This window comes from Danio rerio, chromosome 23 (genome assembly GCF_049306965.1).
Source record: "Danio rerio strain Tuebingen ecotype United States chromosome 23, GRCz12tu, whole genome shotgun sequence".
Lineage (NCBI taxonomy): Eukaryota > Metazoa > Chordata > Actinopteri > Cypriniformes > Danionidae > Danio > Danio rerio.
The window spans coordinates 30,302,393-30,328,714 of NC_133198.1; the positions used below are offsets into that span (position 1 = coordinate 30,302,393).

The 26,322-nt window shown below is 37.3% G+C and overlaps 1 protein-coding gene across 6 annotated transcripts in view; it reads right to left on the reverse strand.

Moving 5' to 3' along the window:
• Nucleotides 1-26,322, reverse strand: part of dip2ba (disco-interacting protein 2 homolog Ba) — an 83,932-nt gene that overhangs the window by 22,831 nt on the left and 34,779 nt on the right. For 2 of the 6 annotated variants that reach the window (XM_073938229.1, XM_068216719.2), the window contains exons 1-13: nt 15,640-17,595; nt 14,246-14,317; nt 13,059-13,181; nt 8,626-8,751; nt 7,577-7,819; nt 7,164-7,313; nt 4,667-4,786; nt 3,327-3,524; nt 2,318-2,409; nt 2,128-2,238; nt 1,917-2,040; nt 1,726-1,835; nt 1,535-1,637 (exon numbers count right to left, since the gene is read on the reverse strand). In XM_073938229.1, coding sequence (XP_073794330.1) covers nt 1,535-1,637; nt 1,726-1,835; nt 1,917-2,040; nt 2,128-2,238; nt 2,318-2,409; nt 3,327-3,524; nt 4,667-4,786; nt 7,164-7,313; nt 7,577-7,819; nt 8,626-8,751; nt 13,059-13,181; nt 14,246-14,317; nt 15,640-15,643 — 1,576 coding nt within the window. In that variant the 5' untranslated portion in view covers nt 15,644-17,595. Of the gene's footprint in view, nt 1-1,534; nt 1,638-1,725; nt 1,836-1,916; nt 2,041-2,127; nt 2,239-2,317; nt 2,410-3,326; nt 3,525-4,666; nt 4,787-7,163; nt 7,314-7,576; nt 7,820-8,625; nt 8,752-13,058; nt 13,182-14,245; nt 14,318-15,639; nt 17,596-19,340; nt 19,519-26,322 lie in introns of those variants that run through there. The other 4 variants (XM_009296841.4, NM_212963.1, XM_073938231.1 and 1 more) reach the window with 3 other exon arrangements.

Here is a 26,322-nt window from a genome sequence, read left to right on the forward strand (position 1 = left end):
TAAGTTCCAGCGAGGAGACTGGATGTTTGTACCGGCGAGTACAACGTCAAGTCTTTGAGTTTTCATTATTAATTTAAGAGAAAGACTTGGTTTGAAAAAAATCAGCGAGCTCTTTTGCGTATGAGGTGCAACTTCATTAATAAGCATGATAGCTTCAAAGACTCCTTTTACCTGTTACAGTGTTCAGATGACAGAGAGACACCGCATTGTGTTGCCAACAGTAAGTAAAACAAGTTGAAAAAGAAGAATTGTTTGGAGACATGAGTCGACAGGGTTGCGTTTTTAAATATGCTGCAATAAAGGTTTTGTTTTCATTTCACCGCTATGAGAGCCCAGCTGAACTCAAATGTGGATTACAGTGGTCTACTGACACGCAACAAAAATATGTTTTACCCAAGAACTTTTCGCATCTGGAAATGGTGAAATCCGGAAATACTACTCGCCTTCTTTTAAAAAAGACTTGGTTGATTGTTCTTTCTCTATGAATTTGGTAAGTATGTGATCAATGTTCTTTGTTTATGTTTATTCAGTCAAAGGCCAAGGTAGTTAGTATCATCAGCAATAATCTTTCAGTTTTTAAAGACATACCTTAGTCAAAATGATTTAGTTACCAAGTTTACAGTACAGATCCGCTGTAAATGCTGCTCTCCAAATGTAAACACCTTAATCAAACTATTTTGTGACAGAATAGTCTATACACACACACGGCTTTCTGACGACATTCTCTGCACCAACCAAGTGCATCTAAGTTACAGAAAAACGCTTTTTTTTTACCTCATACGGCGTGCGGAATCAAACATTCCATTAAAACAACACTCTTCCAATTCATCGCTTTCAATATCATGAAATGTTCCTGAATTAAAAATGTGAAAGTGCCAAACTGCAGTTAAAGTCAACAAATTAATGATTTGGCAGATAACGAGATTACTGATGTCCATGTAAACATAGTCACTGTCTTACTCTCCTGCGTCTGTGTTTGTTTTGCATCTGTAAAAATCAGCGCATGCTCGTACTGAAACTCCGCTTTTCATGCAAACCCTTCCCTCTTTCACCACTCCCACCTAAACAAAGCTGGACTCACCCACTTACCTGACTTTTTTTAAACTAGAGGTGAGAAAACACCCTGCTGAGATGGGGGTTTCATGGCCCTTTAAGAACATGACTACCCTTACCATCACGTTTATGAAAAACATTAAAATATAGAGTTAATATGTTAAATATCAAATAATAAATAAATGTTGACTCAAACATAGATAAGACAGTCAACAGATTTAGATAAACAAAATTAACAACAGAGATTTGAATATCAAATACAACACAAAATAATTTAATTTCCAAATATTATACAATTTGATAATTAAATATGAAGAAAAAAATATAATGTAATAATCCTATAAATCCAATAAAAATCTATGACCAACCAAAGGCTATAAATTAATTAGTGCTTAATTATGGAGCATTCAAGAGTCGCTGAGTGTTGTGCTGCTGAGATGACAGGGATATCTAAATGTGTTTACTGATCTGTAGCGCTCACCTTCACAGTAATTACAGGCCTGAGTTAGAGCCTGGCAGTGTGTCAGCATGGAGATTTTCGACACAGCCACTCCCATCACCGTACCCTCCTTAGAGGCCTTATACTGAAAACACACACACACACACGAGAATTGAATACACTGACAGCATTCAGTCACTTAAAAACTGTTGTGTTCTCCAGCCTACACTCACCTCTATGTAAGCGGTGTCAGTGTTTGCAGTAGGTATGTGCGGCTGCCAGTCCTTGGATGGTTTGGTGAGATACTTGGTATCAGTGACCACCCACTTGAGACGAGGCCATCCTGTCAACAACAAAAACATGTTAATCTGGCATCCTAAAGCTTCAATGACAATCCAAATAAGAAAAGCAACATGAAACAAACCTTTAAATTGCATTATTTCTCCATTCGGGGTCTTTGGAAGTCCCTTTAGACAGACTTCACTTGTGAGCGCCAGACCAACACCACAGCTACCCAACAGGAAGCCTATCTGCTGACTCCCTGCATCCTAAAAATCAAATTACCAACAGCGAACGTTACATTAGTCAATGTCATGTTTTAAGAGTTGTCCACCATAACTTAACCTTTACCATACCTTTCGAGATAATGGCACCTCTATCGGGACAGGAATGACCTCAGCAAGAAGGCACCCATAAAAGGCCACCCAGAACATCCCAGGGTCACTGTTGGGATAAACTAACGCCACCTAAAGAGAAATGTAAAGAATAAAACATGGAGAAGTATGGGATTGCAGTGTGTACCAAGGTATGGTGTTAGAATCTTACTCGATCTCCAGGTTTCAGGACTGGTTCATTTTTGGTACCAAGTTTGTTTAACAGTGTGTACGCCAACTTCAGACTGCGACTCCAGAGTTTACCTGCAGAGATAAAAGTGTCACATGAGCAATATAGTGGAAAAAATCTTCAAAATATTCTACTTTTGTGTTATCTTAAAAAATAATAGCAAAGAGCAATTTTGTATATGTGCAATTATTATTATCAGGAAATACTTTATCTAAAGATAGTTCATCATTGTTGTTGTGATTTAAAAAAAAAATCAATACAAGCTTAGTAACCCTGGTCATAAATAAATGCTGAGACATTGCAGAAGCATTAAAACGACAATGCCACTGTGAATGAGTGCCATAACCAAAGCTAAAGACAATTCAATTAAATATTAGACTGTGTGACGTGTTTGTGTGAGTATAAATCAAGGCACACATGATATTTATGGTTAAAAAAAAAGGAAAATTATTAAAAATATAGACAGTTGAAGTCCAGTAGAATTAATAGCCCCCTGAATTATTAGCCCCGCTGTTAATTTTTTCCCAATTTTTGTGTAATGGAGAGATGTCTTCCAACATGTTTCTATGCATAATAGTTTTATTAACTAATTTCCAATAACTGATTTATTTTATCTTTGCTATGATGACAATAAATATTTTACTAGATATTTTTCAAGACACTTCTATACAGCTTAAAGTGACATTTAAAGGCTTAACTAGGTTTTGACTTTAAAATGATAAAAAAAAAAACTTTTATTCTAGCCTAAATAAAACAAATAATACTTTATTCAGAAGAAAAAATATTATCAGACATACTGTGAAAATTTCCTTGCTGTGTTAAACATCATTTGGGAAATATTTAAATAAAGAAAAACAAATTTTAAGAGGGGCAAATAATTCAACTGTATATTTATGGCTATGAATTTCTCAAGTCACAGGTCATTGTCATCAATGGCAGAATATTAGTTTAAGGTCCTGCTTTTATCCATCCAAACATTGTGACATCTCACCATAGGTCAGGGTATAGAGGGGTTTTCCGGTGATGTCTAAGGCAGTGAGAGCAGGGCTTTTAGCCTGTGTGGCTCCCCAGCGTGCCAGCGCTGCCTGCAAAGCTGGAGGCCAGTTACTGACCACCCCTAGCGGCTCCCCCTTCACTGGAATAATCTGCCGGCCCTCTGGCCTAGGTGTGTTAGGATCTGGCTGGGGAACTGCAAGTGGGAAATATGAAGAATACATTACCAATGGAGAATTTAAGACACAATGAAAAACTTGAGCTCAAAATGTAATTTAATGCTAGAAAGAAAAGAAACATTATATAAAATAATGAGGAATTTTTATGTACTGTATGTACTATTATACAGTGATGTGACGCTGTGTGTGTTCTCCCTGCGTTCACATGGGTTTCCTCCGGGTGCTCCGGTTTCCCCCACAGTCCAAAGACATGCGATAAAGGTGAATCGGGTAGGCTAAATTGTCCGTAGTATGTGTGTGAATGAATGTGTGTGGATGTTTCCCAGAGATGGGTGCGACCGGAAGGGCATCCGCTGTGTAAAAATGTGCTGGATAAGTTGGCGGTTCATTCCGCTGTGGCGACCCCGGATTAATAAAGGGACTAAGCCGAAAAGAAAATGAATTAATATTATAGTATAGTGTGTAAAGGAGGGCAGCTGACAAATACAGCGCAAGAGTCTCTAATAGCCTCCTCAGAGCATTCGCCTCCCATACAGGAATCGCAAGTTAAATTCCCGCTCAGAACGAGAGTGTGGGTGTAGGATCGATTGGAATAGATAAAGTACTTATGAACACCTTGGATTTTACTAGTCATCGGTGGTGTAATGTAACATACCTTGTATGTTAAAGAACACCAGTGTAATTTGTTTATATTACTATTGGTGTATTACTTACATGAATGAGTTGGTCAGTTATGAATGTTTTACATTTTTAACACAATGCTTACCCACACTTTAACCACCAGATGTCCTTATTAAGATCTGATTTGGAAAGCTTCAAGTAACGAACCTTTTTCCGATACAATTGAGTTGAACGGTTCACTGGTTGAGAATGCTTAATTTCACTATCACTGCTATTACATGCTACTTGGTAAATTTATGTTCCATTTCATTTAAATAAGATACATACAGAGAGTACACCTATTTGAATTCGAACTGACTATGTGAACATATTAAAAAAATAATATTAATAATAATAATAAAAAAATCAAGATTAAAAAATGATTACTTTCAGTGTGGTTTGTATGGTTTATATTTTATTAAAAAAAAAACTCCATTCATACAAGTTAATTTAAAGAATTATAAAATATGATAAAACATATTCCAGTAAATCTTTATACCTTCCACGATCTCTTCAGAGTCATCCAGGAAGAACTCGCTGAGCGGAGGCCTCTTGGGTCTCTTCAACGTGTTAAGCAGCTGCTGTATTTTAGTGGAGACACGACTGTGTGCTGGAACACCTGTTGACAGAGATGTTCTCATTCACCTATTCAGATTACAGGAGACCATATGCAACAGACAGGGTCACAGTATAAACAGAGGATTCCATCAGGAAGAGGTTTGTCACAAATCAGAAATCATCACAAAGCTGGAACAACACACAGAGTCACACAGAAGGACAAAAACAGCAGGGGTCACTGCACTGCACTAAACAACTCTCCAGCCCTACCTTTTCCTACAATCAGGTGGCATCACGACCAAAGAGGAAGCAAAACATTAAAGCGTTAGCATAAAAACATAACCACATCAACATACAAGACTTCTAAAAATAGGCATGAGACAGGAAATGGTGTTTATGTGTTGTTTATGTTGGAAGAGAATAAACTAACAGTACGATGATTGAAATAAAATTTCGGATTATTGATATTTTAGTTTTTACATGATGTAACTGATGAGTTTTGACTATTCTAACTTATTAATTAGGCATGAAAACCATTTCTTTTAAAATGACCTTTAAATAATCCTTTAAAATGTTTGTGGCACCCTAATGTCAGGACAGTTTTGTAATGTGTCACATTAATAGAATATCCTAAATCAGCATCAGGGCCATTGTTAAGAGAGATTGCACGGATTGGATGTTCAGTTTAAAGAATGAGTTATGACAACAAATGCGAAAGGGGTGAAAGCTAGTAGCTAATTCTAGACAGATTAAAGACTGTTCTAATGCTAATTCATCTCACCTGAACAGATTTTTCCACAAATATTTTAACAACGTGATGCGTCTGGAATGAAGGAAGCGATCAGCATGATGCTGGTTACCAAGCCCTGCTTTATTCACAGTTTGTTTATCTGCAGTTCTCGTTTTGTCATCCCACTTTGAACTATTGATACCTGCTGATGCAGAGTTATCTTCTTACATGCAGAAGCAGGTTGCTCATGCTAGTTTACAGCTGCTTGCAGTATGTTTAGAGTTTTCATGTGGAGATTTTTTTTTGTGGTGAACGCAAAGCAAAAAAACTAATTCCATAAAGCAGGATAAGAATATAATTTATATCAGTGGTTGTGAACTGGGAGCCTAACAGTGGGCCTCAGTAATTATATATAATATAAATATACATATATTCATAATGTAGCCATTAAACCATTGAAGACACATGCACAATTCTGGAGCTTTGTTAGTGTTGCCAGATAAAGCTGATGTTTTCCAGTTCAAAAGCTGTCCAAAACAACCAAACTGACAAAAAGCTGCCCAAAATATTAGATTAATACTTAATTTGAATTCATTTAAATCGAAATTAACCTACCCATTTTTTAACCATACAGCAACTAACACCAGCAGTCACAGAACCACAACATAAACAGATCACATCGAAACACTGCCTCCTCTCACCCACACACTACACTTGTTGTGTAGATTACACTACCTATTAGAGTATGTTTTACTTTCGAAATGGAGTATAAATTCATCCTATTTGATATTTTAAATTCTTTTGAACATAATTAGGTGCTGCTTGTCAAGCAGACAAGGCTTCTATGTTTGTTCCTGCTGTTAATTGTGTAAAAAAATTATCGACAAAAGTGTCAGGATAAACCGCTGTAAGTTTAACTGCCGGTGATACATGATGTGTGTGAGGGGAATCAGATTTGTCCGGGAGTCAGATTTTGATACAACTTTCCTTCACCTCTTCTTGCAGGTGGGCCTACGCGATTTGCGCTATGCACTTGTCACTACTGACTAAATGGAGTGTTGTTGAATAAGTTGCATATAAAATTCACGTTTCAAATTTTCTCAACCCACCTGTGCCATTATTTTACCTGCACAATCAAATCTGAAACCAACCAATCTAGCAACACTGACCGTTGCTGTCTATGGTGGATTAAAGAGCTCTCAGATTTAATCAAAAATATTGTATATATGTGTGTTTCAAGGATGATCAAGGGTCTCTGGGGTTTGAAACGACATGAGGGTGAGTAATTATTGATAGAAATTTTCATTTTTGAGTATACTATCCCTTTAAGTACATTTAAACCTAATTATCTAACATTGTTTTCCTCCCCCTCAGAAATCTTGTTTAAGAAACATACAGTTTGTGAAGCTTCTCCCACAGAGTGCATAAATGATGTTTATATATATATATTTATATATATTTATATATATATATATATATATATATATATATATATATATATATATATATATATATATATATATATATATATATATATATATATATATATATATATTTCCAACAATTTTCTGTAGTTACCGAAACATAAAAGTCTAGAGGGAGGGATTGCTTTGACTATTGTGTTGGCCAAACTGGGTCCTACAAGTCTAACAGTTCAGGAAGTTCAAGGTCTCCAGCATGTAAGAGCTGTGTGTGAGGCTGTCCATACCGCCGGCAGTGTCCATCATACTGGATCGGCTCTGGCCTCGGCTTATGCCCTTCACTGCGATGTTGGCTGGCAGGTCTACTCTGGAGTTCCTGTCCTGGGGCGCTGTGGACGTGACGTCAGGCGGGACACTGCCACTACTGCTGTTGGTATCTGTAAAGGAGACACATAACAGCATAGTGATTCATCCAGCATTCAATATGACACACAACTGAACAAACAGGTTTGCATAGCCACCGTTAAAGCTGACGAACTTGGAAATTAAGATCTGCTGCTGTTTTCCTTTGCCCTGATCACTGGGAAGTAAATCAAGCTTACGTAAGTACCAGACATATAAAAACTGAAGCTCTTCTTTGTGTCGTCTGTGATTCAGCACTTGAACACGTGTGTTTGTGTGACTCATGATCCTGCAGTACCTATGCGGGTGTGTGCCAGCACATCTGCGAGCGCACTGGTCTGCCCCTGGCTGTGGTTGTTGTGGTTGTGCGTTTTGCCATCTCCGTGAGAAAGCGTGGAGGAGGCGGAGGAGGATGTGGAGGAGCCCTGGACTGATCGGTTGATCCAGTATTCGGGACTCTGGAGGTTCTGAGCCAGCATTGCACTGATTGCGGCTTGACGCCGGCGCAGGGAGCCCTCATCCTCCGACGCTGACGATGTATCTGTGGCCACATGCATACAACAACAGTTTAAAAAGATAATAATGAATAGAAATAAAAACGAAAAGCTTACAGATAAAGACCACAAAAGGCAGACACATATACATGATGAGTTTGATATGACAACTTAAGATAGAATAAGCAGCGTTATAGAATTTGTGATCAACAGACTGGTAATAATTGCATTACATTCCTATTAACTGGTACATTCCATATTAACTTAATATGGTTCTATAAAATAGAGTTATTAACATAATATCACTAGAAAATAAACAAAAATATACAGGGTTTCTGCAGGTCTCACCAAGATATATATATATATAAGACTTTTTAAGACCCCGCTGACACCCTGATATATCCTACATTAACTAAATACAACATCTGACAATTTGCATAACATATTAAAGTTATTATTGTAAACTGAAATTAATTCCATGCAACAAAAATTATGTACTCCTTGATACTGAAATAACAGCTTAATAATAATAAAAAATGCAGTCATTTTATATGGTCTTTTTAAGTGCAGGAAAAAAATGGCTTCAAAATATCAGCCTTTTATAAAATATAGCTAGATTAATTAAAAAAAAAAAAAAATATATATATATATATATATATATATATATATATATATATACACACAAATACATTGTGGCAAATACAAATATATATTATATATACAAATACATTGTGGCCTTAAACACAAGAGTGTGCCTTTAAGGTTTGGGTTTTTTTTTTTTTTGAGACCCTGCTGGTCAGTGAGATCTGGACAGAAGGGGCAGCAGAAGGCTTGTGGGCGATGCATGACCCACCGGGAGGAGTGCAGTTTTCTGCAGGAGACTGGACGAAGGCTGAACGCCGCTTAGTGGGCATTGGAAGGGCCATCTTCTCCTCTTTATGCCGGGCCAGAGCTGCCTGCACTGCCTCTGTGTGGATATCTAGCAGATGGATGCAGAGACGACGAGAAGACAAAAGACAAACGAAAAGACAGATGAATAAATACCAATTACACAATGGTACATGACAGGAGGCAGATGAGACATACAGCAATGTCACCAGACAGTGACTGTAGTACTAAAATGACTCATGTAGACACAAAGAACTCTCTCTCTGTGGGAACAAACACAGTACAGAGGCGCTCAGTAACACTGTACATTTATTTAGGCCTGCTTTGAGAAAGGGGTCAAGGTTTGGCATCAACTCCTGGTTGATGCTTCACAACGCGTTTGCACAATTTGCTGACCTTTAGAAAAATTGCTATGGATTCAGACTATAATTTATATACAACCAAAATATGTGCGTACACTGAGACGGATAGCCAAATCAGTGTTTTCTCTATGTATTATGCATCAATTCATGTCATTGTCAAACAAATAAGTGAATGATATACACTATAGTTTAGAAATTAAGAGGTCAGAACGGTTTCGTTATTATCAAAGATATTTTAATAATAGAAAACCATTTATATTTCTTAAACAAATGCTTTGTTCTGTATTTTTTTTTTTTTTGGTTTTATTAACAAGAACCAGCCTGTACAGTTTCATTATACAACAAAATCACTTTACTTTCTTTAACAAGAATTAAATGAGTGAACAAGAGATTGGCACATACTTCCATGCTTTATGGCAGTGTAAAAAGATTCAACCCTTTTGAGAAACTTTACTAAGATAATTAGGTGCCAGGGATTTATTCTTCTCTCACCCAGGATATGTCTTTTAGGTGGTAAAACTGAGGTTCCACATATTACGAATAAGGAGTTCTCTCTTCTATCTGTTGGTATATCTACAGCAAGACATAAAATATTAAGGTTTTAAAAAGACATTTAATATCTTACACTTCAATAATGGATGAATTTGATTATGATTTTTCATTTGAAAAAATGTTAGCCAAAATGAATTGTGATAAGGAAGTGGAAGTGGATGTATGGTACTGTATGTTATATTAAGAACAGGGTTCTTACACCTTTTCTAACTTCAAATTCCAGAGCTTTACAAGCACTTTCAAGTTCTACTGCTACTGTATTGTATTTTATTAACGTTTACCTCCACCCCAATCCTAAACCCAACTGTCAGAGTAATGTAAAAACAGTAGTTGAAAAGAGTATTATTTATGCTATCTATTAAATTACCCGATAAATTGTATTTTTTTAATGCCTACCTCTTCTCCAACCATCACAGTACTGTAAAAATATAAATTATTGTTATACAGTGTCATAAAAACTGCTGCTATATTAACGTGCATATCGCACTTCCGGCTGGCCGTGTATCCGATCTAAACTTTACCCTGTGTTTAGCGTTTTCAGGTGCAAATATACAAATATGCGTGAACGTCTCCTTAATAAAAGCATCCGATGAACATTTTGGAATGAAAATAAAAATAATGTTATGCACTCGCACGTACGCCAAATATATTTTGAGCTTGCATAAATCAAATTTCAGGTGCATATGCACCAAAACGGTCGCAATTTCGAGCCCTGCTTTTTTAAATTCAAGCAGGCTCAAGCACTTTTATTAAATACATGTATACAAGCATTTTATGCAAAAATGTTAAAGAGGAGCATATATTAAACCTGTTAATGCTTTTCTATTTTTAGACTTGCAGATTACTTTTATATACATTTTAATCTCTTTTATAGCATTCTGTACTTATTTATCATAGAACCGTTAAGAGTATTTTTTAGCAACAAATCAGCAAATTTAAATTATTTCTGACAAACCATGCAAACAAAATGCTACAAATACAGCTTTTGCAAGTAAAAGAATCATGATTTAACTTCCATTTTTATTGCATTTCTAAACAAATAAATGCAACTTTGGTAAGAATAAGGGCAATGACACACCAAGCCGATGGTCATCAGCTGTCGAGCTAGCTAAAATATTTGTGTTTATGCAAATATTTTAATAATAATATGAGCCGCATGAAATGAAGAACATGATCAATCAACATCGATATTCAAAATGCCAAAAAGTGCTGCTTTGATTATGCTATGTATATTTGCAGTCCTACTTTCAGTATCTGTTTGAAGGATGAATTAAGATTATTGATAGCTGCTAATAAAGACAGTTTTGCAGTCCTAGTTTCAGTATCTATTTGAAGGACGAATTAAGATTATTGATAGCTGCTAAAACAGACAGTTATTTTCGTACACTAAAGCAGGTCGCACACCAGAAGCGCCGCTCGGCGCCGCGACACGACGCGTCCATGACAGTTTAAAGTATCACACACCAGATGCGCACATTCGAATGATATTTAACATGAAACTAATCAGATGGCGCTCTGTGGCGCGGCTGAAAAATGAACTGCGTCCTGAGCCGTCGCCGGGCGCTGCCGACAGCCGCCGACTTGCGGCGCCGGTGTGTGTATCCTCATAGAAACCTATGTTTAGAATTCTAAAATACATGGCGCTGCGCGGCGCTGTGTGACCTGCTTAAGGCAAAGTAGGCACACACTAGTTTACAATAAGCTGCAGTGATTTTGGTGTGTTCAACCAAAGGGAACTGGCTGAGATGCAGCTGACACAAGGCAAAAACACAGTCCACTTTTATCCCATCTAATTCTGTAAAATCAGTTTGTAGTAGAGCTGCACAATATATTGTTTCAGCATTGATATCTCAATGTGCGAGTCTGCAATAGTCACATTGCAGGGATCTGCAATGCAGTTGGGATTATAGTTGACCAGACATTAGTTAACAACATAGTGGAGTCATTTAAAATTTTAACCTTCGAGTGAAAGTTTATTATTTGCATGTGGTTTTTAAGGCCTGACTGTAAGAATTTGAAGCAAACTTGAGCCATTTGGGCACAAAAAAATATTAAACGTTTTTAGCTTAAAGGGTCACGAAACCCCAAAACACATTTTTTAAGATGTCGACGAGAGTCATATATGTGTCCCACATTGCTAAAAACACCATTAAGACACATATATTTCACAAAAAGAGAAAATTGATTGTTTTTGCATTATTTTAAGCAAAATTTTTCTTCCGGTTTGAAAAGAAATTGAAGTTACAGTATGTCACGGTTCAACTTGGTGTTGATTGTCCTGTCTCTACAGATTTAGTGTGTGATAAATGTTCTGTGTTTATGTTTATTCGGATGGCAAAGTTAGTTTGTATCGTCAGCAGTGGTCTTTCAAGACATACCTTAAGTCAAAATGATTTAGTTACTAAGTTTACAGTATGTTAATATCACAACAATATTATGGGCTGAAAGATCCACTGTAAATGCTGCTTTCCGAATGTAAACACCTTAATCAAACTATTACCATCATGTAGGATTTTCATCGCATTTTGTGATAGGATAGTCTATACACACAAGGCTTTCTATAGCTATTCTCTGCAACTACCGAGTGCATCTAAGTTACAGAGAAAAGTGGGTTTTTTTTCTCCCATAGGGTGTGCGGTATCAAACATTCCATTAAAACAACACTTCTAGCAGTTCCTCAACTAAAATACCTTGTTTGTCACGGGGGGCATGCATGGAATGTTCCTGAATGAAACAAAGTGCCAAACTGCAGTTAAAGTCGACAAAATAATAATTTGGCAAATAACTTGATTACTGATGTTCATGTAAACGTAGTCACTGTCTTACTCTCCTGCGTCTGTGTGTTGTTTTGTCTCTGTGAAAATCAGCACGTGCACGTACTGAAACTCCCCTTTTCATGCAAACCCATCCCTCTTTTGCCAATCGTCACTTCCACCTAAACAAAGCTGGACTCACCGACTTTCTCGACTTATTTCAAGCTAGAGGTGTGAATACACCCTGCTGAGACAGAGGGGGTTTCATGGCCCTTAAAAGATTAATTATTAATTAATTATTTACTCAATTGAAACGATAGTGTTACTAATATTATTATACAGTTATTATTTAATTTTTGCTTTTGAATACTGTTCGACTCCCCAAAAATCATAAACCTTTGTTTATTTTCATCTTTTCTTTGTTCCATTCAACTATGCTTGTCATTTTTTTTTTATTATATTTTATGCAGATACCCTCTTTAGAATCATCCCAATCGATCCAAAATTATGAATTCTTTACAAGTTATTCAAGTCATCTGGTAAAATTGCATTTATATCGCAATATACATGGCAGCGAATGTAAATATTGCCATGTTAGTTTTTTCCAATATTGCGCAGCCCTGGTTTGTAGTGTGAAAGAATTAAGAAATATAAGACAATTCTTTCGAAAACATTAGGCAAAATTCACCAACCCCTAATGCTTGACACATATATGGGTAAAATTTCATTACCTGACCGATAGCGGTCATCCCGTGTTCCTCCACTTCGGTGAGCCCTGTGTTGCCGTGGGGCAGCAATAGGGATGGTAATAGGGCTCGAGGTGGAGTCTGTAGAAAGAATACTCACGTCCACATCTATATCAATAAAAACAGACACACAGAGTTCGTTAATGTGAAGCATCATACAAAATTTTATAGGAATAATTCACAGAAAAAAATTAAATGTGCGTTACAAGAAATCATTAAGGAATAGGTCAATAATTAATTAATATACACTTAAAATGACAAGCAGATTTGTTTAAAAAAAAAAAAGATTTCCACTGGAGACAGAAATCATTATTAGTTTCAAACAAAACACAAGTGAAAGAATGACAAATGCTCAAATAATATGAATGCAATCACATTAAAAAAAACGCTTTGTATTTAAGTGCATACAGTTTGAACATACAGTCGGTTGCCATCAGAGAATGAATGCAGACAGGGCAGTGACAGACAGCTGGGGTGAACTTTAACTTCAAAGCACTATAATGGCACCTTTGAAGTCTCACGGGCACATTTGAGGTTTCAAATGAGAATGTATCTGTGTGTGCATCAGAACTGCCTTAGACGTGTCGTGCATGAGACATCTGAAGGTCAAATCTATTGTGTAAACAGTGTGCCCCTGCAATCTAGTTTATAATGCTTTGTTAAGAGCATGTAACAAGGAAGTCTATGTTCAGGTCTCTTTACTGACAAAACCCACCAGTGAATTCCCGTTTTGGTTCCTTCTATATGCAGCTTAGAGGAAGTCTGTGTATGTTTGCATGTGTATATGGACATTAACAGGCCGGAAAGTGCTGTGATCAGAAGAGATTAAACAACTTGGAGCTTCCAGATAAGAAGATGGTTTGCTAATGTCTTCGGCCACAAAACTATTTCAAGCATTCATTTGATTTTAGTGCAGCCTCTTAATGAAGGGACTGATGAGATTTCTACAGATCCCCACTAGGGTGCAGCATGAAGCTACACATTTGCAAATAATTGTAGGAAAAGAAACCAAGTTCAAACACATCATTAATGAACATTTAATTAGTGCAAGAGCAGTAAAATGAAAGCATCTTTACATAAACATGGACTGTGTTGATGGCACTGCGATGAGTAAAGATACATAAAAGAAGAAACAGAGAGGACGGGGGAAATTAGCAAACAGGAAGTCTTACTTTGGGTCTGTGGTACGAATGGAGCCAGCAGTTTAGCTCGCTTCTTTTCATAGCCTTTCTGTGTGATGTCACCTGCGAGAACAAAACACAACAAGAAGCAAACATGTAAATATCTTTATAAGATGTAATGAAACCATGTGTCTGCAACCATAAGCTGAGCTTGAGCACACTAGCTTTTCTAAGCATTTTTCATGATTGCAGGTAATTGCTGAAGCAAAGCATCACTGCTATTGCTTATACTTTGATAACTCATTGCTTAATGCTCTTCTCATCTGAAAGACAAAAGGAGAAATGTTTTTTAAGGCCAATTTGTTATGCAAACGTATTTAAATCAGGCTTTAGTCTTATTTTGTTTGTTTACTTTATTTCAGTTAGTTGCAAACACAAAGTTTGTCATTCTAGTTTCAGACCCCGTCCACACGGCAACAGATTTAGGTCAGTCTGCAAAAGTTTATTATAGTTTTGGTCTTTCGCCCACAACCGGCCTTGCCATTGTTGTTGGGGGAAAAAAAAGACCCAGAGCATAGCTGTGTAGAAAGGCAAAATGCAACTTTTTATAAATGATGAAATCACCATGCCACGTGCTGAGAAGGAGGAAAAACCCCACACATAACAACCAGTAACAACAAAAATGGCAGACTACTGAGCTGTGTTTGTGCTGCTAAATTTGTTAGCACTATTAAAACAAAAATGGGTAATGCGGAATCAACTAGACAACCAGCAGACATTAACGTTGACTAGGCATGGGCTGGTATAAAATTCTGACGCTATGATAACCTTGCATAAAAATATCATGGTTTCACGGTATTGTGGTTACTGCTAACAAGTTCTTTTTAAAAGGCTGGGTAAAGCAGCAGAAAAAAAGAGTCAGCAGAAGTCAATGATTTTTTTTTATTATTTAGCCAGATGTTTACTGTCACTAAATATTTTGAAATGTTTGCTAAAATGAAATATATTTTTTTTACCCAGACAAATAAAAAAGTACATTGAGCAGTAATCACAAAACCGTGATATTTTTATCCAAGGTTATTATCCCATCAGAATCTTACACCAGCCCATGCCTAGACATGACTTTTAGTTTGTCTCTCTCACAAAGCTATCAACAAGAAATATTTTGGAGCTTCGCAGCAGCTTTCCTCTCATGTTCAATATAACAGCGGCCAGTATACATATTCTCAACCTTAATCTTTTTGTGTCCTAAAGAAATAAGGTTTGAAACAATATAACTGTCCCATAATGGATCCAAAAAATTACAGAAAAAAAAATATGAAAAGCCATCACACGAATCCACATTCATCCTGCTAATTTTTTGTTTCTCTTTGACAATTTTAGCTGATTACCATTTACATTGTTGGTAAATTTCACCCAAAAGCCACACAAAACAGCTCTCTCACCCATAGACAAACACCCATCCACATGTGTCTCCTCTAAGCTGGTGGCAAACAAGAAGCTCCTAAACTGCAGTGACACACGGCTGGATGAAGTTCACACCTCAGAGCGGTGGAGGGTTTGAGGCAACACGGGTTACGCAGCCAAATCCCGGCTAAACAAAACCAGGAGTGACAGATCTGCTGACGACCAGTTTTTCCAGAGGATACGACCAAGCTCCTGGTGCTTTTCTAAACCAGATCTGCTCAGCTAGGAGACAGCTGTCATCTTCAGGTGATAAGATTACACACAATGGTGTTTACGCAGAACAACCAACACACAACGTTTCAGCATGAACTCTGCAGACAAAGGAAGTAAAAAGGAGGAAGGTCAGAGGGGCCAACTGGGCCAGTTCAGCCATGAGGGGAGAAAGGAAAAAAGCAGCAAGTAGAAGAGAGAAAACTGAGAGGCACAAAGCCATGGAGAGGGAGAGCGAGAGAGATGCCTCTTTCTGCGGTTGTATGAGAAGGGACGGGCCACATTGAGCACAGACTTCATGCCTGGTTACTCTCTCTGCTTAAGAATGTGGCCTAGAAACACAACAGCACTTTCCTGCCCCCTCTGCTCAATGTGTGACAGCTTACACACACACACACACATACACACAAAAGCTTATTTAAAACCACCTAAAAAGAGCTTCATCAACCTTTTAATAACCTTTTTTTTATATTTGTTGTTTATTGTTTGTACATTTTCAGATTTTTTTTGTTTTGTTTATTGAACTTCATTTAAAACTCTTCCATGATGCAAGGGAGGATTGTGGGTAGTTGTGCCTTGCCAAGTGGTCACTAATGCCTCATTCACACAAGCTGCCTGTTGATCTGGGTGGCGACCTGCTGCAAACGCAGGTCTGTATAGGTCTACATCACGGAGAACACTACCAGCCTCTGAGCGAGCTGAGGAGAGGATCACATAAGATCTACTGGTGCTCCTATTGGCTATCACTCAAAAAAGTGGCTCTTCATTTGCATAAAGTTGAAGGATTCTCAACTTTGCGCTCGCTCGACACACCCACCTGATCGCCAACAGTCGCTGTCGCTTGCGTAGAATAGATATATACACTCGATATCACATACGGACCCCAAGCATGCGTCAATAGCGCCCCCACATATGTACAGTGCTCCCAGGACAAATGTCATTTAACCGCACTAGAGCTGCATGATTCTGGCTAAAATGAGAATCACGATTTTTTTTCCGAAATTAAAGTTCCTGATTTTCTCACGATTCTGTAGCTGTAAAATAAAGGTTAATATGAGTGGGCTATTATTATTGTTATTCTCAAACCTGTGGTAAAACAGCAATTGGCTTTGCGTAGCTGTACTGTTACAGACTTTAGATTTATCCTGGTCATTAATGCTGATGATAATTCTGATGCTGAATTATTGTGTTTGACACAAATGCTTACAATCTGTCATTTTCAGCCTAAAATCTGTCATTTTTTTGAATACAGAAAACTGGGTGGGTATTTTTGGTTTACTGGTTTGATTTTCCAAGGTTATTCATGAAAGTCTAACTAAATAAAAAGTGATTGGAGCATTCAAGTTCAGTCAGAGCTTTCTAACACAACCACACATTTATAATCCTCCAATTAAGAAGTTGAAAGCTAAATGAAACAGTGCTGCCACTCTCTGCAACACTAATGTGGAAACGCTGTGTGATAGCAATCAGGTTATAAGACTTTTTGTTCCACAAATCACTAACTATTAGAATGGCTTTACTGTGGTAACATTAACAGTGACCACTGAGAAACATTTTATTGTTATTTATGTTTTAAATATAAGAAAGGAGTCATGTAAAATGATTATATGTTGTTAATAAAATAATACTTTCATAACAAGCGTCATAGAAAAGTATGTTTAGTTACTTTTTTTAATCATGCTAGTGAGGTTGTGATACTTGTGGTTATCACAAGCTACAAATGTGCAAAGCATTGCTATGTGGTTGCTATGGTGTTAACAGGGTGTTCTATAGAGTAGTTAGAGCAATGCCATAGTCTTCCAGATAGTTGTTAAGTTGTAGGTTGTTGTCGTGGAATTACTAACCATTAACAGTCCATGTCTGGATGGTTGTCTGGGTGTTGCTAGGGGGTTCTAAGCATTTGCAGGGCATTGCAGAGTTGATTATATTGCGTTCTAGGACAGGCTTACATTTCAGAAAGAGAATTCTTCCCCATATTTAGGATATTAGATCTAGGTAACATAATTTATTAACACTCATATGCAGTGTTGGGCAATCATGTGTTACTAGTAATTCATTATTGTAACAGCATTACTTTTGACAGGAACTAATACTGTGATGCATTACTTTTTAAATATATATACTCTGATACTGTTACAATGTGATTTATTCGTTACTTGGTAAATTAATTATTTTTGGGTGCAGTCTAGTCCACAACTTCTGGTTTACAGCAGTGATGCATTTGGGATTGGTGGATGCCAACCAACCACTGTAAAGAAGACATGTCGTATACGAGGCGCCAGCCTGGATAAGGGTGAAAGCAGAAACACCAGGTGTGTGTGAGAAAGGCCAAGTGTGTGTGCGAGAGAGATTGAATGCACGTGAGGTAGGTCGATGTGCACGCGAGTGAGACCGAATGCGCACGAGACAGAGAAAATATTAATGAAAATATTAATTACTATTATTAATTAGTATTAGTGATACTACTATATCATTTCAATTAAATAAGCAGACATCTGTTATCTGTATACCAAAATTGATTAGCTTACAATTTCCACTGAATATACACGCTTACTTTCCATAAGTTGCTGACATACCACATTTAATTTGTGGTTAGTTTTAAAATTGCTCAGGGATTTCATTTTTGTGCAGTTGTTGTGTTTTTGTTTTGTTAAAAATGCACAAAATGTACGGCTGTCTATAATAGCAGTTTTCTGGTGCCGAGTTTCACCAAATTGATTCAGAATTATAATTCATATTACTTTAATTTATTTATTTCATAAAGGTTTTATGTTTGTTGTATATTGTTGCTAATTTCATACTTAAGCTGTGAGGGAACATGTTTAAGGGTTAAATATAAACTTTTAAGACGCCGAAGCAACTTAAGTTTTTGCTTTTTTGTTTTTGAATACATTATTCAGCAAGTTTATCACCTTGTGATATTTTCATTTTTGAGCTGCGGGTCTGACTTAAATAAATTAGTGTTTAAAAATGACTTTTTGTTTAAGTCTGTCTTGCGTTTTAGTTGTGAGAATGCAAGTTAGTAAACCTGTGAAGCTGATCCACAGTGTATTCTCCATGCAGCACTGAAGTGACATTATAAAGGCGTTATTGAGAGCATTAAAATGTTTTTTGCAAAAGTAACTCAAAATTACTTTTAACAGTAATGCATTACTTTTTGGTGTAAGTAATCGATAAAGTAGCTGAGTTACTTTTTGAATGAAGTGACTAGCAACTGTAACGAGTTACTGTTTTTCAGTAACACTGCTCATATGACTACTACTACTACTACTACTAAGTTACTCTGAAGAAATGTTGATGCCCATACAATGCTTGTGAAAGTACCTCAAATCACGTTTAACAAAAAAATCCACACTGTGTTCCAGAGAATTTTACTTTTGACAGGTTTGAAGAAGCATGATGATAGCGAGTGTCTAAAACAGCACAGAACGGTTTACATGCTAAAGTTGAATTCTTACCTAATACTTACCCTAGTTATGATGAGTAATAAAGATGCTCGTCTTTGCCAACAGCATTAATAAACTTCCCGGCTAATAAAAGTGCGCACGCATACACACAAACACATGTGTGAGAGTCTAAAGCTGCTTTTTGCATGCGGGCAGCGTGCTGGGCATATGGAGGGATGGCTGACTGGAGTCTCATTGTATGTGTGGGTGATGTGGGAGACTGATGTAATGCTGGGAGGGCAGCTGGGTCACGCACACACACAGAGCAGGGTTTGTGCTCACACAACAACAGGTCCGCACAAACTGGCAGTGCCACTCCAGCACTGAGGGAGCTTTGTGCCCACTCGCTACCCTTTAAAGAGCTATTCTGTCCTACTTCCTTTAATCTGTTTGTCTTTGCATACCTGTCTACTTGAGCATTGAGAACCACGTCTGCTTGAAAGTGACTGGCTGAGAAACTGAAGAAAGGAGAAACTTTGGTCTATTGTGACGGCTGTGATGTCTCATACAAGCGTGTGTGTGTGTGTAAGGGTCAGAGCACAGGATATGAACATTACCCCACCCAGCTTGGCCTGCCAAAATTGGTCCCAGTGTATTCATGGGGAGGAATGTGCTGATTGGATGATGACCGGGGCCAACTGGCTAACAGAAAAGCAACGGTGGCCAAATGGGATAGCTAGCCAGTTTCCTTCAGGATTTAAAAACAAGGACTTCACACTGAACAGACACACAAGCAAGCCGTGAGGGGCCTCGATGTCCACGATTATACAAATACCTGTTTAACGTCCACTTTGTTATCTGTGTCAGTGTGTCAGCGCCGGTCAGGATCTGTGCGCGAGTGTTAACTGTACACGCGGCTCAGGCAGAGCCAGTAGCAGAGGAAATGATAAGCTTGTGGGGCTTCCTGCTCCATCGGGGCCCCAGGGTGACTGGAAAAACCCATGAGCACAAGGGAGGAAGCGCAACGAGAACAGTACACACACTCGCACACACAAGAAAAGTTAGCGCAAAAACAAAGACCTCGACTAAGAGGGTGCTGAATACCCCACCACAGGAGTGCTGTGTTTTTTTCTGCGGGTTGCTAGGCTTTAGGCTTGTGCGTTCCCTAAAATGAGGCGAACCGCCCCGAGAAAGACAGGAATATAAATAACTTGCCTGATGATTTTTCATAATCTAGCTCATGCAAAACATAATTCCCATCAGCTAACGGCTCTCATACCAGCACGGTTAATCAGTTGCTGAGGTGACGTCCTCATTTAACTCCCACAGCACCTAATAAACCAATTTCTGTAGTGAAAAGTGCTTCGGGTGTAGTGACTGTTCACAAATTAATTGTTTTTTACAATTTTATTAAAAACTTTTTAAACCTTTTTGGGGGACTTCTTCTGCTTGAAATAGGTGACCCATTCTAAATCTTGGGCTTTCGTATGCTTTCATTTCACACTGTGTAATCCTAAACCCTGGGTTAACATTAGGGTTGTCACAATACTGGAATTTGGTACTCATTGGTACAGAAATTTAAAAGAGCATCCATTTCCTGCTAACAGTTGAGGGCTGTTGAGCACGTTCTTAAACAGCGCTGATTTGTTATTGTGTTCACATGCTCAATAGAAATGACTGTGATTGGCTGTGAAGGTCATCAGTTCACCAAACTCACTGCTGTTTACTGAGTGTAAACACAGATACAGGGACACTCGAGTTTTAAATCTGCAAAGATCAGTTGGTCTGTCTATGAGCTGACATACGAGTGATTTGCTGATGAATCGACTGATCTTCATGGCTTAAAAAATGCTCCAGTATCCCTGTATTTATTATTTAGAGTAAATTTTTTTTAAATTCTAGCTCGATAGGTACTGAATTTCAGTATCGAGACACTAGTAAACATCCTTATTTTTTATAATTGATTGAACAAATGCAGCATGTAAGGAGTTTACCAAAAGACATATACAGTATGTATGTCTTGTAAAATGTCATCAGTAGTCATTAATGCCATTTAAATTTTTTTGGACTATAACACTGCATTATTTTTCACTGCACATGTTCGGCACCCACTGTAAACTTAAAATCACAAATGCAGCAATGTCCCTGCTTCTAAGTAGGATTTCATCATAAATTAACAGCAGCCCGATGTGGCAATTACTTCTGGGAATAAAGACAATTAAGGAAGGAGACAAACCAATTTGCTTAGGAAATTCAGAGTGATGCAAAATAGCACAGTGAAACTTCATTTGAATTGAAGGGGCTAAAAAAAAATGTTGTAGTTGTTGTTGTTTTTTTAAAGAGTCCCTGTTATGGGTTTTTAAAAAATACCTTCCATGCAGTGTTCAACCAAAGAGCTTAGAATGACCAAGAGGCGACACTCAATAGAACGTTCCATTGCAACAGCAGCGCCCAGCAACAGCCCTGGATTCCACCATTTTGGAGTGAAATTGATCGACCGTCCATTGGATCTAATTACTGTCGCGATGGCAAGCAGCTTCTTTGTTTTTAATTTATTTATTTAAAAAGTGCATTAAAGCTGACATACAACCTGAAAGACGACAATACAACACTTACTATCACAATCATCAGCACTTTTAATAGTTTATTTTACAGACTTAATAATTTGCTGTTGTTCTATTGGAGTTTTCATTCCAAAATGGCCACTGCGCCCTTTTTTTAAATAAAAGATTCAAATCAAAGTTGTTTAAATGATTCATCGTTCGTCCGGATCTGTTGCCTGTTCGTATCAATGTCGAAACGAAACAATACCAAATATGTTCTGTGTAGGAGTACGTTCTGGGGGATTCGTCTGTTATTTGTTAAAGCAAGGATCAGAAAAGACTATTGATGTACTGGACTTTGTCAGTGCTTGACAGGAACTTTATCAGTACACACTTCATGGAACAGTTTCTTCCTCCATTACATAAGTGTAAGTGAGTGTGATTAAAATGCTTGTCACCTTGTTTTCTCTAGCTTGCAAAATATGTATATAATTGTGTTTTTGTTCGGGTTGTACTGTCTCTGGTCAACTCTTTTTATTCACATATTGCATCTAAAGCCATGTTGAAAAGCGGCATGTGCCGATTTCTTAACGGATTTAAATGCATTTGTGAGCTCGCAATCCTCTGCCATTTGTCATTGCTATGGTCAGCGTCAGCTGGTGCTACACACGTACGGCGGTTAAGTTTCAAAATAGTTCAGCTTTTGCCACTGTATGGATCAATACTAAATGTGTGTTGTTGTTTTTACTTGGTTAAGAGAAGTGCAATATGCTGGTGTTAAACTGCATTGCTTTAATGCACTCCTGCACTGGGCTCACACACATATACACATGCACTTTGGCAACTTCAACAATGTTGATAAGCCATGGTAGGCATTACTCTCTGTCTCATGCTGAAGGCACTCGACCAATCGCAACAGACCATGTCATTGGACCAATCAGCACAGATTAGCATCGCTAAGGAGGTAATGGGAACAAATGAACAAACCATATGGTAGTCTTTGGGATAATTAGGTAAAAATAAATGCATATTATAAGACAATGAAAGTGTTTTTTGACCTTGCATGCTTATTAGCCTGTTGCTGGAGACCCCCAAAACCAAAATATGACCTTTTTAATGCATCATAGGGGCTCTTTAAATGAAAATAAAACAAAAACGGTATTTTCTTCTCTATTATAACAACCCAGTGAAATGTCTTTTCAATGATGCATGAGACCCGTTGGCCTCTGATGGTTAGATCTTTTCAGTGTGAACACTGTAAAAGAGAGAATTTGAGTAGAAAATCTGTCAAGAGTGCAACATGTTGAAACCATAAACGTGTTTGAGACAATCTATACAATATAACTAAAAACATCATCATGATAAACAGCAATTGATGCACATTTTACAACAAAAAACCTGCAGTTTGTGAACCCTTTCAGCGATGACTCTTTTGAAATGGATTCACTGAAGAAAACAGGTCTTGCCAATAAAGAAAATGACTGTTCCTTGCACTGAAAACATTCATCAATGCTTAGTATACAGTCTGTCTGATTTAAGAGAACTCTTTATAAACACCCTCACAAAAGCTGCTAAACAGCCGTTCAGTGTTGCGCATAAAACAGAAGAAGAAGTGTCCCGAAGGCAAGAACACACTGCTGCATATTTGACTAGGGCCACAATTGGGCCAAATTTAGCTGCTGATTTGTGTCACAGGGTACAGGGGTCAGTCTGAAGGAATCAGCTGTTATTAAGACAATGTGATGAGCCGGTGAAGATATTAACAGACTTAAAGGGCCGAGCAGGCAGATGGAATGTGTGGAATTATGCGAACACCCACATGCACACATACTCAGCACACAGTTTAAATCCATATTTCATCCATATGGTGTAGGGCTCAGTGATTGACCAGTGCAGCTTCATTATTTGCGAGTTAACACAATGATCTGTGTTGTTATTTGGCGGTGCACATATGCAGGTCCATGTGAGGGTGTTTCGAAAGCAAATAGGTTGCCAGCTTAAACTGTTTTCCCAGTCATTTAGCTCTGATCCTGCAGTACACACAAACACACTCTCGGCCAAATACAACTTCTGCCTTAAATTTCAGCTTATTTTTCGCACGCAGCAAGACCTCAGTAGACACATGATATTTCATAATTGAATGCATCGCGAAAAGAACAAGCACAATATTGATAACATGGGCACTTTAAAATACAGTGAATATTTAAACTTTTATGAATATTAAGCATCGGCAGGGGTTATTCATTACAGCACCAAACACTTGAAGACTCAACAGGTGATTTTTTTTTTTTATTTTTTTTTTTTTTTTTTTAGAAATATGAATACATTTTCAGGTAAAACTGTCCTACGACATTGAAAATTCTGTGACTATTTATAGGCCTTTTATTATTCCATTTGTAAGGTTCCAATTGTTAACATCAGTTAATGAAAGTCAATGTAGTAGCTACAAAAACATTTATTAATCTTAAGTGATGTTAATTTTTTAGTTAATGCATAACATTTAAAAAGCTGTTATTAATGGTATTACTAATGATATTTAATAAAATTCAGTAAATTATTTTTATTAAATAATACTAAGCAATTCCAGCATTTTGGATGTCAAATTTGCAGTAAAAACTTAAAACAAAGTCACAGAGAAAGTATAAGTTAACATTATATTTTTACATCTGTTTATATTTTCTAAAACTACTAACCACAGAGTTAATGGATCAGAAAAATATAGATTTGTTACATATTTTATATTTTAAATCAGAAAAAAATAAACTGTGTTATGGATGTGGCCAAAAAGTATGCAGAGTTTGCAGAATACAACATACTTTATAGAGCTTTGTTATGGATGGGACAGATGTGAAAGTAGGAAAATGCACCATGTCATAAAGCGGTAATCATCTCAGACTGGATTCTTGAACATGACAATGAGTTCACTGTACTCAAATGGCCTCCACAGTCACCAGATCTCAATCCAATAAAGCACCTTTGGGAGTTGGTGGAACGAGAGATTTACATCATGGATGGTGCAGCTGACAAATCTGTAGCAACTGCGTGATGCTTACATGTCAATATGGACCAAAATCGGTAAGGAATATTTTTAGCACCTTGTTGAATCTATGCCACAAAGGATTATGGCAGTTCTGAAGGCAAAAGTGGGTCCAACAAGGTGCCAGTAAGGTGTACCTAATAAAGTGGCCAGTGAGTGTATATACAATAAAGCAAACAAACACACAAAGTATTTTTTTGTTATTACATCTGTCAAAGTAATCTTTTTACAGCTGAGCTCAATATCGTGATAACAAAGTGTAGCGTGATAAAAGCTATAGAAACAAGAACATTTAATATCACAACACTGGATCACAGCAAGCACTTTGAGATTTTGCACGGGCAACTATAGTGACAACTTTTTAAGAACGTGCAAGACAGGCTGACAAACACTTGACATCATTTCCTGTCAGCTCTTCTTCATAATCGCCTACACACTACACACAAACCAACCGCAAACGCCTCCTGTGTCGCATTATAAAGCACTCTACTCAACAGTGTAGCTATCTAGGAGCCTACAGCACTTAAAGGTAAAATGAGTGTGGCAGTGCTGGGAATCAATCAATCCTAATTGTGTTTGTGTGTCTGCAGTTCAAAGAGTTGATGTGAATTAATCGAGTAGTAGATCAAAACGGCAAACCATAAATCTCACCCACACAAGTATTGTTATGACATTAAACAGTGCAGTGTGTGATCACATGAGCGGGGCAACTAAAACAAGCTGATGATTGTAGTGGGTGATCCCTTTTTCTTCATAGATGAGTGCCAGTCTTGCTTCTGGGGTAAGAAAAAGATCCTCGTTGACTGTAAAGCACTGATGGAGAATTTATTTTTGAAGTAGCCTAGAAAATGCAGGAAAACCTGTCAAGGTATGCCAAGTCAACATTTCCCAAGAGAGAAAGAAAGTGACCAGTGACAGCATTGGTTTGCTCTTTGCCCATAAATTTAGCTCGCTAAGATTAAGTACACAGTAATGGCCTCTCTCAAGTCTCAGCACTGAAGACAGTATTTTTTAAAGAAGAAAAGCACATAACAGAATGAATAGAGGAAAAAAAATGAGGTGACCAACAGCCTACAGCGTTTCCAGAATGTCTGGGGACTGTTGGTTTGGCCGAGATGTTCAAGTTTCCATCTCCAACAGAAAAGAAAGGATTGTTTTCCCATTAAATGACATTAAATAAACTCTTTACTTCACCAAATAATATTATAATATTTCAGATTTAAATATAGATGTTTAATTACATTAAATAATAAAAAACAATGTTACTAATAGTATTAACTGGGGTCCTAAAGTCTCGTAGAATTGTTTATATAACCACTTTTTAATTTACTGCACAACTATTACTAAAATTATGCAAACAGTTTCTTATATCTTAAAATAAAATATACATACATGTTAAAAAGACTTTAAAAGCTAATAAATAAAGTGTTATTAAGTGACATGCGATGGTAAATTGTAGCATCTCTTTGGCAATGCAGTATGCAT